The 15069-nt window shown below is 43.9% G+C and overlaps 1 protein-coding gene across 2 annotated transcripts in view; it reads left to right on the top strand.

Annotated features, from left to right (window-relative positions):
* Positions 1–15069, top strand: part of ANTXR1 (ANTXR cell adhesion molecule 1) — a 243333-nt gene that overhangs the window by 178193 nt on the left and 50071 nt on the right. For both annotated transcript variants that reach the window (XM_068565027.1, XM_068565028.1), the window contains exon 17: positions 8907–8987. In XM_068565027.1, coding sequence (XP_068421128.1) covers positions 8907–8987 — 81 coding nt within the window. The remainder of the gene's footprint in view (positions 1–8906; positions 8988–15069) is intronic.

Consider the following 15069-nt stretch of genomic DNA (forward strand, 5'->3'; position numbering starts at 1 on the left):
GAACCACCCATAAACAGCAGTGTATGGATTACACAGAGTAGGGATTCCACCATCTCTTGTTAAAGAGACACACGGGATGTAATTATGAAACAACTCCCAGAGCATCAAGCCAGATAGACTTTCTCCTGTGACCCACACAAATCACTTAGGTACTCTCGATCCAAAGAAGGTGTCATTCTTCTTGCCATCTCTTTGAGGAAAGGAGAGCAAAAGAGGTCATCTTATGTGTATCTGGGCAGGTGGGCGAGGAGAGGGCGAGAATAAGGAAGTTTGAGAGTAGAAGCACGGAAAGGAATTCAAAAGTCATAATGTACACTGTTTGTCCAGAAAAAGAACGGACTTGCTACCAGAACTTCAGCCTTCACGCTGTTTAACCCAATGCATGGTCCACGATGAGCCGCATTCTAGCCACAATGTCTATACACATTCACTAGGCCTTGGGCAAAACATTCAGCCTCATGCTGTGCCATAAACTCTGCTTCCCTTTCCTGAACCCTCTCACCGGATTTGTCACGGTCCTGGCAGGAAACAGAAGACACCCTCAAGAGGGTTGAAATCACACAGATCAGGGAAGGGTTAAGAGAGCGGGGGCTACTCTTTGTTGCATAGCAATGGTGAGGCACCCAGGGACTAGCAACAGTGAGAGCTGTTACATCCCTAGGCCTGAAGAGCAAGGAGGCGAGAGGGTGTTACTGGAACCAGTGAGAGCTGCAGCTCCGGAGAAGAGGCCACCCAGTGGGAGCTGTGGCCACAGAGAGGGTCAGCTATCTAAATCTGCCCTGTTCCGTGTTTTTATATGGCCCACAAGTTAAGAATGGCTTTTTGTATTTTTAAATGATTATATCAGCACCTACCTAATAGCCTGGAGTTTGCCTCTTGACCTACAAAGCCTAAGATATTTACCCTTTGGCCCTGTACAGAAAATGTTTGCAGACCCCGGCCCTATAAGAACGCAGCCACCCACTCCTCCATGCATGTTATGCGTGTTGAGTCATTTAATCCTCACAACAACGCTGTATTATCTCCATTTTACAGATGAAGAAACTGAAGCATGGAGAGGGGTCAGTCACTTGCCCAAGGACACACAAATGGCAGCTCGAATACAAGTCAGGCAATCTGACTTGAGTCTAGGTATTTCCCTGGCAGTCCAGTGGTTAGGACTCCATGCTTCCACTGCAGGGGGCGTGGGTTCGACCCCTGGTCAGAGAACTAAGATCCTGCAAGTGTCAGGGCATGGCCAATAAATAAATAAATAAATAAATAAATAAATAAATAAATACATAAATAAATAAATAAGAATGCAGCCACCAATGAAGGCAGGGCATAAATAAATAAATAATTTTAAAAAAAGAATGCAGCCACCAATGAAGGCAGGGCTCAGGGAGGGAGCAGGAGGAACTAGCACTGACCTGCCCCTCATCTTGCCCTCTTACCTCCTTCTTTTTTAAATTGAAGTTTAGCTGATTTACAATGTTGTGTCAGTTTCTGCTGTACAGCAAAGTGATTCTATTATGCATATATATATTCTTTTTCAGATTCTTTTCCCTTATAGGTTATTACAGAATATTGAGTATAGTTCCCTGTGCTGTACAGTAGATCCTTGTTGGTTATCAATTTTATATATAGTACTGTGTATCTGTTAATCCCAAACTACTAATTTATCCCTGCCCCCCTCCACCTTTCCCCTTTGGTAACCATAAGTTCGTTGTCTATGTTTGTGGGTCTATTTCTGTTTTGTAAATAAGTTCATCTGTATCATTTATTTTTAGATTCCACATATAAGCGATATCATATGATATTTGTCTTTCTCTGGCTGACTTCACTTAGTATGATAATCTCTAGGTCCATCCATGTTGCTGCAAATGGCATTATTTCATTCTTTTTCATGGCTGAGGAAGATTCCATGGTATATATGTACCACATCTTTATCCATTCATCTGTCGACTCTCGTCTCCCTCTGATGCCACCTGTTGGCCAAACCAAAGGGAAGCTAGATGATGCCATCTGTAGAGGTCAGGCTTCCAAGGCATGGAGCAAGGAAGGCAGAGAAACACAGAGAGTGGATAGGGGCAGGCAGCTCATGAAGGATAACCTGCCCCACTATAAACAGGGAGAACACCTCCACCCAGCGCAAAACTTTCAGGAGGTACTGGGAAGAGTCCTGGTTCCCCAGTGAAGGTGGTCAGAATCATATACACCTTTAAACGGGTTGCATTTGACTCGCTCTTTCGTGCATTTCAGGAAACAGATTTGAGGAGCAGAGAAGCAGGGAAGCCCATTGCCTAAGCACATCCCGTAGGAACTCACTGGGAGAAAGAGTCCGCAGTGGGCTGCTCCCCGCCGTCGCCCAGGCTAATTTAAGGCACTGACCACACTGACCACACTTCACCCTTTCCTCATTCCAGGCTCATGATCAAGAAATTTTCCGATATTTGGCCTGAATTTTTCTTTGCTCAGTTTTCACCCCCTGGCTTTACAGCAATCCCGTGCTTCTCGTTAAATTGGGACTGACCGTTTCAGGCGAGTTAAGTAATGCCCAGATGTATGACCACCAGAAAGATTAAAACCAGGACTGTTTTCAGGTTTGCTGGAAGGCTTGCAGCCTTCAGAGAAATGATTTTCCTCCTTTTCCAGTAGCTCCTCCATGTGACTGGCAGTGACAGAAATGACAGCTGAAGGACAAAAGCCAGAACCTGGCTGGCCCGGCAGACCGGCCTGTGCTGCTTGCAGTACCGGGGAGCGGGTGGCCTTCTGTTCATTTTCTTTCAGGTGGACCTGTCATCCCCGGCCTTAAGCACCTCAGCCTTGTAATCAAGCAGCATTCAGTGGTGAAACGGTACTGAATGAAGCTGTATGTAGCCTAGTAAGACACACCGAAGCCTTAAATGCTGTCAGATGTGCTGTTGATATTCAACAGACTTTTTTTGTCCCTCCCCGGCTACTTTTTAGAATGGTTCCAAACATGTTTTAAACAAAGACCAAAAGAAAAAGGAGAAAAAAAAATTAACCATGTGTGATTGTGTGTGTGTGTGTGTGTGTAAGGAAAGTTTCCAACTTACGCATTAATTTATTTCATTTAAATGGAAGCATGTGTCACAATATTTACCATATATTTTAAGGTGTAAAAAAATTAGTGTTAGTCTCTAACAGCCCTCTAAGTTGAACTACCCTCAACATTCTCAACCTCTGACTAACTTCCAAATAGCTGAGGCAGACAAACCAGAAGAGAAGACACAGCTGCTGCCTGGCCCTCCATCCCCCCTCAAAAAAAAAAGAAAGAAAGAAGAAACCCAGCCACAAAGCCCATGCACCAAGATGCTTTGCGTGTTGGGCCTCACAAACCTCCCTGGCACAGTCTTCTTGTTTAGGAAGAAACAAAAGCGAGCATTGACATAGAACTCCCAGTTTGCCAGCCTTTGTGGAATGAAAGGTATTGATTGTCTGAGACTGAGGTAGAGTTTGGGAGCCTGGAATTGGTACATTTCTCATGTTATAGTCAAAGTGTGTCAATTTCATATGAAAGAACGGTATATGTAAATGTCAGCTAATGCACTGTGGTGGAGGGTTCCCAGGATGGTGGGAAATCTTTGAGCTTCACAGAAGCATTTCTCTTTGGGAGTGAGGACCAGTGTCTTGACATGCACCCTGAAGAGAGACGCATGCATTCGGGACACTCAGATCTGAGAGAAATAGTGTAGTCAACTCAAAGGCTCCCCCCCCCCGGAGGAGTGGGTAAAGCCCAGGGACTGCTTGGAAGAATCCCCTGAGGCTCTTGTGGCCCTAAAGGGATGTTATTAATAAGCCCAGTAGCCACTGTCTTGAAATGACAGGCTTTTGCCTCCTCTCAGAAAATTAAACATAGGGACCTTTGTTGTACACTTCTGTTTGACCTTTGAGAGTTATGTTTATCCTCTTCTCGGTTGTAAACACTCTTATTCTAAAGCTTACTTCAGCTCTTCTTGCATAAAAAGCTACCTGGCATAGGAGTAGAAAGAGGTATAGGATGGGTAGATTACCCAGATCATTTTCTGTGCCACACAGAATGGGGACTTTGGGTTCATTTGTGGGACCTTCCGAACTCAGAACACTGAGGGTACAACCAGAACTATCTGGTCTCACCTTGGCCAGGAAAACTCATGATAGCAGCTCACCTGCCTGAAGGGCTAACCTGGGTGAAGCATGTACCACAAGTCAGGCACAGTCCCAAGGGCCTTTCCTGCACTCACTCCTTCATTTCTCACCACCACCCTCAAAATTAGAAACTGCTACTACTCCTCCTGTTTTACAGATGGCAAAATCAAGGCACAGAGAGGTTAGGTAACTTGCCTAAATTCACACTGCTAATAAGATGTCTCTTGGTTTATTTTCTTAACAGCAAAGCATCCATTCCAGCTAGCCATGAAATCTGTTATTAATCAAGTAGTAGAAAGGACTGGGAGCCTGGAGGTAAAAGACCAATCAGGAAACTATTCTCAGGATGAGTGACAGATGATGAGGGCCTAGGCCAAGGCAGTAGCCGTGGAGACAGTGGGACAGGGCTGGACAGGAAGAGGTGACAGGGGGCTGTGACAGAGAGAACATTCGAGAGACATGGTCGAAGTTGGATATGAAGGGGTGGCAGAGGGAGAGGAGGTGAGAATGATTCTCTGGTGTCCACCTTGCCCGTCTGGATGTCAGTGGTGCCATGGACCAAGGCAGGGAATGAAAAAGGAGGAGCAGATTGGGGAAAAATTGTTCAGTATGTGATGTCTGGTTTTTTTATACCTGTGATATGTTTACATTACAACTAAGATTCCGTGGGTATTTGGATCTGGAGCTCAAGAGAGGACTAAGCTGAAGATAGGATGTGTGAGCCATGGGCAGACAGGTGGAAGTTTGACCCATGGGACCAGGTGAGAGTAGTCAAAGTGAGCATTCAGCCTGGGGGTGAGACTAGAAGAGGGGGCACGCCACCACATCGTGTGGAAGCAGAGGGGAGGGGCAGAAGAGGCTGAAAAGGATCATGAGAGAGATAGCAAGGAGCAGGCAGAGAGGGAGAGGCCCAGAGCATCTGATCGCTCTAAAGAATCAAGTAAAATGAGGGCACAGGTGGCCAAGGCATTTGGTAGCCGCGAGGCTGTGGGCAGCCTTAGCGAAGCAGCTTTGGTGGAGTGTTGGGGTCATCAAACACTGTCACAGAAGCCAGAGGGAAAGGGGGGGAATGGAGTTGGAGGAGCACCAAATGTAGGACGGGTAGATCCATGCTTGTAAGGTTCAAATTATTGGATTCTTACACTCCGCATTACATTCATTTCCATCTTTCTACAGAGACTCCCAATTTTTCATTTTAATGACTTTACCCCATCGTTGACAAGCCTGAATGAATACTTTCTATGAGACAAGTATCTTACTTCAATATCTAATTGTAAGCCTTTTAACAAATCTATAGGGTAGACAGTATTATTATCTCTTTTTTTAAAGATGAGAAAGGTAAGGCTTAAGGACGTGAAACAGCTTGTCCGAGGCTGCAGCAGAGCTGGTGAGGGGCAGCCCCAGAATACAAACAGTCTGAATCCAGTCATTTTGTGCTTAAATAGCACTCTATGATCTGTTGCCTCAAAGAAACACAACGCTTTCTCCTGGTGTTACACATCGAGGTGGTTTCTGCCCCTTTGCCCTGCATGGAGCTTTAGATTTCTGCTGAGTTAATTAATACACTTCCTCAACAGCTACTTTTTCTTTCAGCCCCATCTCATTGCTCCTCATTTGTCAAGGAGTTGAGTGATCAGTGCACAGAACATTGAGGGTGGGATGATTTACAAAGCCAAATTCCCGGAGTCCCCCAAAAAAAGGGAAAGAAAAAGAAAAAGAGGCATTCTTCCAGGAAATCCACCTGGTTATATCCTGAAATATAAATGCTTATCCCAAAGAACCTTAAAGGAAAACATTTAACTGATGCTTGAAATGGTTTAATGCAGAAAACCATGCTGAACCCAGCAGCGGTCCTTCCAGCATTCTAAAGTCATTTCAAAATATTTTTAGAGGTTTTTGTAAATACTTGGCCAAGAGAGATGAGAAACATTACACTTAGCAAGACAAAGTTGAATCCACAAGAACTCGAGCAACAGAGTTGATAAAGGTTCAAGAGCACATTTTTTGTATCTAAATAAAACCCACCAGAAAATAATTTCAAAACACCAAGTCTTCGAGGTGGCATTCTTAAATGGATGCTGCCCTACAAAAGCTTTGTGGCAAGAACTTGAAGTTTCTAGACTCTCCCAGCCTTTCAGCATTATCCTTCACCCAGCCTTTCAGCATTATCCTTCAAAGACCTCTTCCAGATCGGTGTTTTCAAACATGCCCGACTGAGACCCCAACAGGAAATACGTGTTGGCCCAGTATATGCTTATGCGTGCACAAGTGTGCATTCACTTCACACACTCATACACACACCCATGCATACTTATCCTCACCATTTGCCTTTAACTCAAATATTTTCCTTCCTATTTTATTTTATTTGTTAAAAATTCTGGTCCTAATACACAAAATTTTTTCATGAGGGCTTGAAGAGTCGCAATCCACAGTTTAGAAACCCTGTTCTAAAGGATCTGCACAGGCAAGAACCTGCAATTGGTATAACAGAAAGTATACGAGCTTTGCGCAGGGAACTACATTCAATATCCTGTGATAAACCATAATGGAAAAGAATATTTTTAAAAAAGAATGTATATATATGTATAACTGAATCACTTTGCTGTACAGTAGAAATTAACACAATATTGTAAATCAACTACACTTCAATTTAAAAAATAATCGATGCAATTAAAAAAAATATTTTAAGAAAGAAAGTATATGAGCTTTGGAATTAGACAGACATGGAGTGGGGTCCAATCACACCTCTCCAGTTTACACACTGTGTGCCTTTGGGCAAGTTAGTGATCTCTCTGATTCCCTCTCCGTAACCCTTTAGAATTGCTGGGAGAATGAAATGAGCAGACACATAGAAAAGCACCTAGCCCAGCACTTAGTAGCACTGAATGCATTCATTCGTCCAACAAATATTCACTGAGCACCAGAAGCTGTCCTAAGGGCTGGGCATACAGCAGTTAACAAAACCAATGGCACCTCTGTTTTCATGGAGTTCACATTCCAGATGGCAGAGACAGACACTAAGCAAATAAACATAGACTATGTCAGGGAGTGATAAGGGCTGTATTGGTTTTGTATTGTTGCTATAACAAGTTACCACTAACTTGGTGGCCTAAAACCACACAAATTTATTATCTTATAGTTCTGGAGGTCAGAAGCCCAAAATGGGTCACACTGGGCTAAAACCAAGGTGAGGCCAGGGCTTCATTCCTGCTGGAGGCCCTAGGAGAGACTCCATGTCCATGTCTTTTCCAGATTCCAGAAGCTGCCCACACTCATTGGCTTATGGCCCCCTCTCCTCCCCAAAGCCAACAACAGTGGGTTGAATCCTTCTCACATGGGATCACATTCACTCTGCTTCTGTCGCCCCATCTCCTTCTCTGACTCTGACCCTCCTACCTCCCTCTGTTAAAGACCCATGTGGTTAGATTGGGTCCACCCGATGATCCAGAATCATGTCCCCACCTCCAGATCCTTAACTTAGTCACATCTGCAGAGTCCTTTTTGCAATGAAAGGGAACATATTCACAGGTTCTGGAGACTAGGATGTCATCTTTGGAGGTGGAGGGGAGTAGATTGTCCTGGTCACCACAAGAGTGATGAAGAGAAATAAGACAAAATAAAGTGACTTCTGCCTGTTGATGGAGTCACCAACCAGGGTTAATAATAAGAGCAAAGCTGGGACTTCCCTGGTGGCACAGTTGTTAAGAATCCGCCTGCCAGTGCAGGGGACATGGGTTCGATCGCTGGTCCAGGAAGATCCCACATGCCACGGAGCAACTAAGCCCGTGCACCACAACTACTGAGGCTGCGCTCTAGAGCCCACGAGCCACAACTACTGAGCCTACGTGCCACAACTACTGAAGCCTGCACCCCTAGAGCCCGTGCTCTGCAACAAGAGAAGCCACCGCAATGAGAAGCCGGTGCACCACAGTGAAGAGTAGCCCCTGTTCTTGGCAACTAGAGAAAGCCCGCCCACAGCAATGAAGACCCAACGCAGCCAAAAAAGTTAAAAAATAGTAATAAGAAGAAGAGCAAAGCTAAATAAATGTCTTTTTTTTTCTTCTATTAGTGTTTGCAGTGGCAGAAGCCAGCCTCTGCTCAGCATGTCTAGGGAACTAGAACGTGAGACTGCCTTTGCCACATGCTGTGAAAACTTTAGCACTCATAGGCTCCCTCCTTCCAGATTCAACCAATCACCTACAACTCCAAAGGGGGTTGTGATTTGTGGTGATCCGTGATCTTTGGTCATTTGTCCGTCGAGCCTGGGATTCCAGAGCCCATCGTAGGGACAGCCATGGATCTGTGCCCCAGGGGCCTTTCATTGGTCTCACCCTGTCCATGCTTCTATTTAGTCACTTTCCTGCCTGAATCTGTCCTCATTGTTTCATTTGTAAACTCTGGACACTAAGTGGGAAGAAAAAACTTTAGTGCAAGTTGAAAAGATTGACTTGCGGTGTGAGGAGTTGCCCGGGAATATGATGAGGGCAAAAGCTGAGAGCCTGAATGAATCCTCCGTGTCTGCAAATCTGAGGCTGCACTAAAGTCGCAGATGTCTCCTGCCCGAGCATCAGGGTCCTCTGGGATGTGTCTCTCCTCCTCCTACATTCCTGAGGCCCACATTTTGAACTTAGGGGCTAGAGAGTCACATCCTATGGCAACTGCATTGCTGGTGAAGTGTGGTTCACATGACTTAAGAAGCATGGAAGTTTCTGCCTGTCTGTGCTGGCCCCTGGTCTGGTTTCAGATGTAATCTTGGTGCATTTGTTTTATTTCAGGGAAAACTTGATGCCCTGTGGGTCCTGCTAAGGAAAGGCTACGATCGTGTGTCCGTGATGCGTCCACAGCCAGGAGACACGGTAGGATTCATTAATGGTGTCGCACACATGCGTTCTTTTTGCACTCTCTCTCTCCCTCTCTCTGACTGTGGAGCTAGAATAACTCCAGATGTAGGAATCCAGCTATGATTTCATGTTGTGACAAATCAGACACTAATTTTCAAAACTTGGGTTTTTACAAGACCTTGAGTTTCGACTTGCTTTTTTGAAAAGGATTTTGACAGAAATAGCTTAGCTTTAATGTCCTAGGACTTGAGCTTCTGAGTTTACAGGTACAGTGTGTGAATAAAGCAGGACTGGCTCTTCCTCAGGTAGCTCCAGGGGAGAGGCCTGCTGTTCCTCAGCCACAGTGGCCAGTGGTGACAAGCAGGACGCCAGGGCCACAGGATGGAGCGAGGGAATAGGGGCCACAGAAAACTCCCCCATCTTCCAGCAGGCATTGGGCCCAACTGGTCCAGGATCACAGGAGGACCTTCCACCCTGGTGAGGGTTTGCCCTGAAACTGTCAGGGCCAAGCTCAGATGTCTCAACTAGAAGGAGATAGAAAGGGAGGAGGCATCAGAGGCCTTAGAAACCATCTAGCCCAAGTCCTCATTTTGTAAGTGAGGAAACAGAGGACAAGACAAGCTGAATATTGTGTTCTGTTCGGATAGTAACAACGCTGGAAACAACCTCAGTTCTGCTGTAATCACACCATTGCTGTGTCTTCCGGGAAGAGTTAGTCTCTCTTTCATAAAATCTACAGAGCAAAGCTGGGGACCAAATTCTCCCTCAACTACCCGCGACCTGCGTCTTGCATCCGCTGCTCTGGGAATCAAGCACATGAACCCAAAAGTAAAATCAAGGTGTCTAATTTAGGGCTCCTTTCAAACCAGGTAGAGTTGGGTTTGAATCTTGCTTCCTTCCTGCCTGGAAAACTTCAGGCAAGTCACGTGATCTCTCTGAATTTCATCTCTATAAAGTAGTTGGTAATGACTACTTCACAGTTTGGCTGGTTGGAGAAGGTAATGTTTGTAAAGCCTGTGGCCTAACGTTTGAACACTTAGTAATGCTTAGTCAGGGCATATATTATTAGGATTATTTACTTTGTGATTTTCTACTGTCTGTGAAGGGTCGATGCAAAAATTCAAACTATATTGCAATTGATGTGTGTCAGATATACCCACATGTTTACCCTGCCCACTCTGCAACACAGCACAACTAATAAAACACGAGAGCAGAGCCAGTTAGGCAGGCCCCCCTTCCTTTGCACCTGGTGACAGGTGACAGTGGGTGGCTTGTGGCTGAGGGGATTTCGTCTAAAGTTTCATAGCCTGTGCAGGCTGCTGCCAATTAGCTATTCCTGCTCCAGTTTGTGGCAGGGACAACAGGCAAGAATGACATTAAAAAAAAACCCAGGCCATATAAACGCTGGGCCAGCTTGGCCCTCATGACACGTGGAATTTGTATTTTGTCTGTGGATGTCAACAAGAACACATTTTGCCATAGCAGATTTGAAAGTACAAACTCTACAGCCAACAAATGAGCCTAGGCCATCAACTTTGTACTCAGGGTGGTATTTGGCCTTATAAGTTATGCATATGGTTTCTGTGGAAAATTAAGAATTTTTTTTAGCCTGCATGAGACTCACCTAACAGATTAAAAAAAAAAAATAGGATCCCCAAATTCGGGTTCAGCAGTACTATTTTTTGTGATAGAACATGCTAGTCCAGTGAACAAGCCCATTCTTCTCAGAGCAACTGAAAAACATCACTCAAATTTGTTAACATTCCATTCTCCGCTGACCAGTTTGGCAGAAACAAATTTCTAAACTGGGTCAAGCAGAGAAGGGAGTGTAGGAAAGAGGAAGGATAGAGAGAAATATTATGGTATATAAGATAGAAGAACCAAAACTGTTTGAGGGCAAAAGGCTGATGGGATAAATCCAACAACAATGAAATGAAAATGGATGGAATTTCGTCTAGTGAATCACACCTAGATTGAATCTATTATTTACTAATTCTGAATGAAAGTTTGTATTTCACATTTGAAGATGTTTTGTGTGCTTTTGAGAAATAACGATTCCTCCTTGAATTTTCATTTTCCAATCACACCACATAATAGGTGCGAAGGACAGGCGGGCTGAGAATTAGGATACATTTGACTGTATTCTCAGCGGTGTTGCAAGTTATGATTGTTCAGCCTACTTTTAAATGGGCTTTCTGTATAGAAATCCTGCTAAAATGTTTAAGACACATGCAAGAATAGTTGCAGAGAACTGTGTCCTTGTAGTCATGGTGACGGCCACAGACATCTAGGCGTACACATGGAGTTACACAAGAAAGGTCACAGATTAGGTAGGAACAGAAATTCACAGCTTCCTCATGGCAACTCAGGAAAGAATTCCAGGAGTAGAGAAGACTATACTGTAGCTTATTATTACATGCTTACTCTGTATTGTTTTGCATAATCTTAGGAGACTCGCTACAGACCTGACTTCCTTGCACGGGGATAAGTCTGTAAGAATTCCTCAGCACTGATTTATGGGGCTGACCACATTTTCCATAAACTCAAAATGACTGCATCCAGGCATGTGCTCGTGAACACGAGTCACAGGTTCTGAATTTTCCCTTTAAAACAAAAACAAAAACAAACATCACCTAATTACATTCTCATTCTGATTTGTTTCAAACATATGTTGACCTCCCCGGAACCTGGCAATTCTTCCTTCTCAGTTCCTGTCTGCTCCATCCTTCCCCCAATGAACCCGCCCTAGCCCTACAGAGGCAGACACGGGCTCACCGGTAGAGCCTCTGAGGCTGCTGGAAAAGCTGAGAGCTTCCAGCCTCCACTGCAGAGCAAAGGGCTCCAGGAGGCCTGAGCCCAGAGCCACATCCTTCCCTGGGATTGGTGCCCAGCTCCTGGGAGCTGTCCAAGCCCAGGGTCTGGGAAAACATGAATGGGATGACAGCAGGAGACATGAATGCTTTCTGTCCACCACCACCCATCTTCCTCTTTCTGCCTGGGGTGGGCTCACAGTCCTATTGTTTGTTGGAGCCCACCAAGAGATCCTGAGCAAACATAAAAGAGAAAGTACCAGAAGAAGCCACTTAAAAAGCAAACCAGCAACACATCCGATCCTAAAATTTAAAGAGTTCACTAAGCATATGGTATCCTTTGCTTAAACCATCCCCCGGGTTCCAGTATATAGCCACTGTTGTGCTCTTTCTAAAACACGGATCTCAGTGTAACATCCCAAGGCTTCAGACTGGCAAAGACTAGGAAGGAGACCCAAATCCTTAGCTTGATTTAGAAAGGCTTCCCTTATCATTTCATCTGCTACTCCCTCCAGGTTCCCCCATCACTCCAAATAGGTTTCCAGCCACCTAGAATTGCTCACCATTCCCTGAACATGCCAGAATCTTTTGTGTCTCTGTGCCTTTGCATATTCCAGTTTCTCTGCTTGGAATGTCTTTCCCATCATCTCTACCGAGTGAACTGTCACCTTGGTAAGATTGTTCATTGTCCCTGCAGTATCCCTGTAAACACAAAAAGGTGCTGTCCGGACCCGGGCTTTAAAGGGGGCGTTGCCAAAGCAGGGCATATTCACAGAGACTTACCAAGAAAGTCTGGAAATTAGAACCTGTATCCCATGAGCATTTTCCAGGATGCTCCCCACGGCTTCCTACACACCAGGGCCACTCTGACTTTAGAAAGTTTGCTCACCATTCAAGGAGAAATGGCGGAAGGAATTAGGAATGTTCAGTCTGAGGAAGGAGATTTAAAGGACCCTGAGAGCTTTTTCACTTGGTCATTTCTTGGTCATCGCATTATGCACCCCTTTTATAAACTATTTTTAATCACTTAACCATGTTTGAGGAATAATCTTTCTATGCCATTCATATCGTTATATAATATCATTTTAATGGCTGTGTCATATTCCTTTGTCAATCTGTGACATAATATTTCGCCCTATCTTCTCTTTTTGGATATTTATTTCCAAGTGTTTATTTTTATAAATGAAGCTGTAATCAATATGCTTGTTGCCAAATCATTGTGCACATTCATGAATGTTTCCTTAGGATTAGGCATGCAGCTATCTGCTGGATTGACCAACATGAGAAATGTTAAAGCTTTGATAATGAGGCCAGATTGGCCTCATTCTTCATTATTGCCTGAAACACTGTGTGAATTAACCCTAAAGTCAGCATCAATGAAAAACCCATCTCCCATTAACATTACTAAACTTAGCTATTTGATAGGTGCTAATTTAATCTGCATTTTCTGTTATTGAAGTGAAACATTTTTTTCAAATATTTATTTTCCCTTTTGTCAATTGCCTATATATGCCCTCAGCCCATTTTTCTACTGTATATTTTAGCATTGATTTTTTTTTTTTTTTTTTTTTTTTTTTGGTTGCTCCAGGTCTTAGTTGAGGCATGCGAACTCTTAGTTGCAGCGTGCATGTGGGATCTAGTTCCCTGGTCAGGGATTGAACCCGCGTCCCCTTCGTTGGAAGGCAGATTCTTAACCACTGCACCACCAGGGAAGTCCCTAGCGTTGATTTTTATATGGCTATTTGCTTAACTCATCTTCATTCATTCATTAGTCAAATGCTTTGAGGACCCAGTTTATGTCAGGCCCTGTGCTATACATTAAGTATATGATGCTCACGTCATGAAACTTAAAGTCTAACATTATATATATATATATATATATATATATATATATATATATATATATATATATATATATATATATATATAATATACATATGCAAAGTTTTTCTAGCTTGTCATATACTTTTTAAGTTTTTAAAAATGTATTGAAGTTACCTATAATTTTATAGTTAAATCTATGAATCTTTATAATTTCTGCCTTTGGTGTCAAACTTACAACAGTCTTCTCTACTCCAAGATGACATAAATTTTCACAAAAATTTTCTACTACTTCTATTCCCTCAGTCTTACTTTTGGGTGGTAATGTGAGTTGGCACCTTTTCTGTATCTTCCTGTGTATTTTTATTGTAAATTTGGGAGAAGTGCCCTCAGGAGCTATCAGACATATATTAAACCAGAAGCCCTGGAACATTATCTTAAAGCCTTTGAAGTACAGAACATGACTTGGATTTACTCTGGGTCATCCCAGAAGACAGAACTAGTGCCACACGTAGAAGTTACAGTGAAGCATATTTCATCTAAAGAATTGAAGGACGAATTTCAACAACAAATGGGCTTCCCCAGGGATGACTGGGCTTGCTCCATGTTACCAAACAGGGATAAAATCAGTTAAACCACTGGGCCAGGATATAGTAGAGGATTCCTGCAGCAGATCACTGGTTCTCCAACTTGAGCACAGAATCACCCAGAAGTTTTGTTAAAACCCAGGTAGCTGGATCTCACTCTCACAGTTTCTGACTTAGCAGGTCTGGGGTGGGGCCTGGGAACTAGCATTTCTAACAAGCTCCCAGGTGATGCTGTTCCTGCTGGTCTGGGGAAACCAGTGAGATAAATGGAACGAGATGTCCATCAAAATCCCTCTAACCCTGACTGCTTGGGATTCGAAGTCAACATTTCTGTGCTTATTTGACCACCGACCACTGCTTTCCTATGTTTCTCCACAGAACACCTATTGACATGATTGGTGACTACTCTAGCTGAAGCCTAAACATTAAGTCCCAACCAATTGTAGAGAAATCTCGCCAGCTGCAGACAGTTTTGTTCCTAGATTACTAATTTCAAACCCAGAAACGTAAGGGAGCCTCAGAGATCAGAGTTCACGGAATCCGGTGATTTCCAACGTGCACCTTGTGATCACCTGGGGAACTTTAAAGCCCTGATGCCAGGGTCCCACCCCAGAGGTTCTATTTAATTTGTCTGTGATGAAGTCTGGATACTGGGATTTTAAAAGCTCCCCAGGTCATTCTAATGTGCAACTGGAGTTGAGAATCAGTGATCTGGTCCAATTCCCTATTTCTCATCCCAGGCAACATCTTTTCTTTCCTTCCTGGAACAATTTGAAGGCAACTCTCCACATCCCTTCAAAAACTCTATGCCTGTGTCTCATAGGCATAAGGGAAATGGATGATTACAATCTTCATGTGCTCACAGCAGTCCCTTTCTTC

This window comes from Eschrichtius robustus, chromosome 15 (assembly GCF_028021215.1).
Source record: "Eschrichtius robustus isolate mEscRob2 chromosome 15, mEscRob2.pri, whole genome shotgun sequence".
NCBI classification, from domain to species: Eukaryota; Metazoa; Chordata; class Mammalia; order Artiodactyla; family Eschrichtiidae; genus Eschrichtius; species Eschrichtius robustus.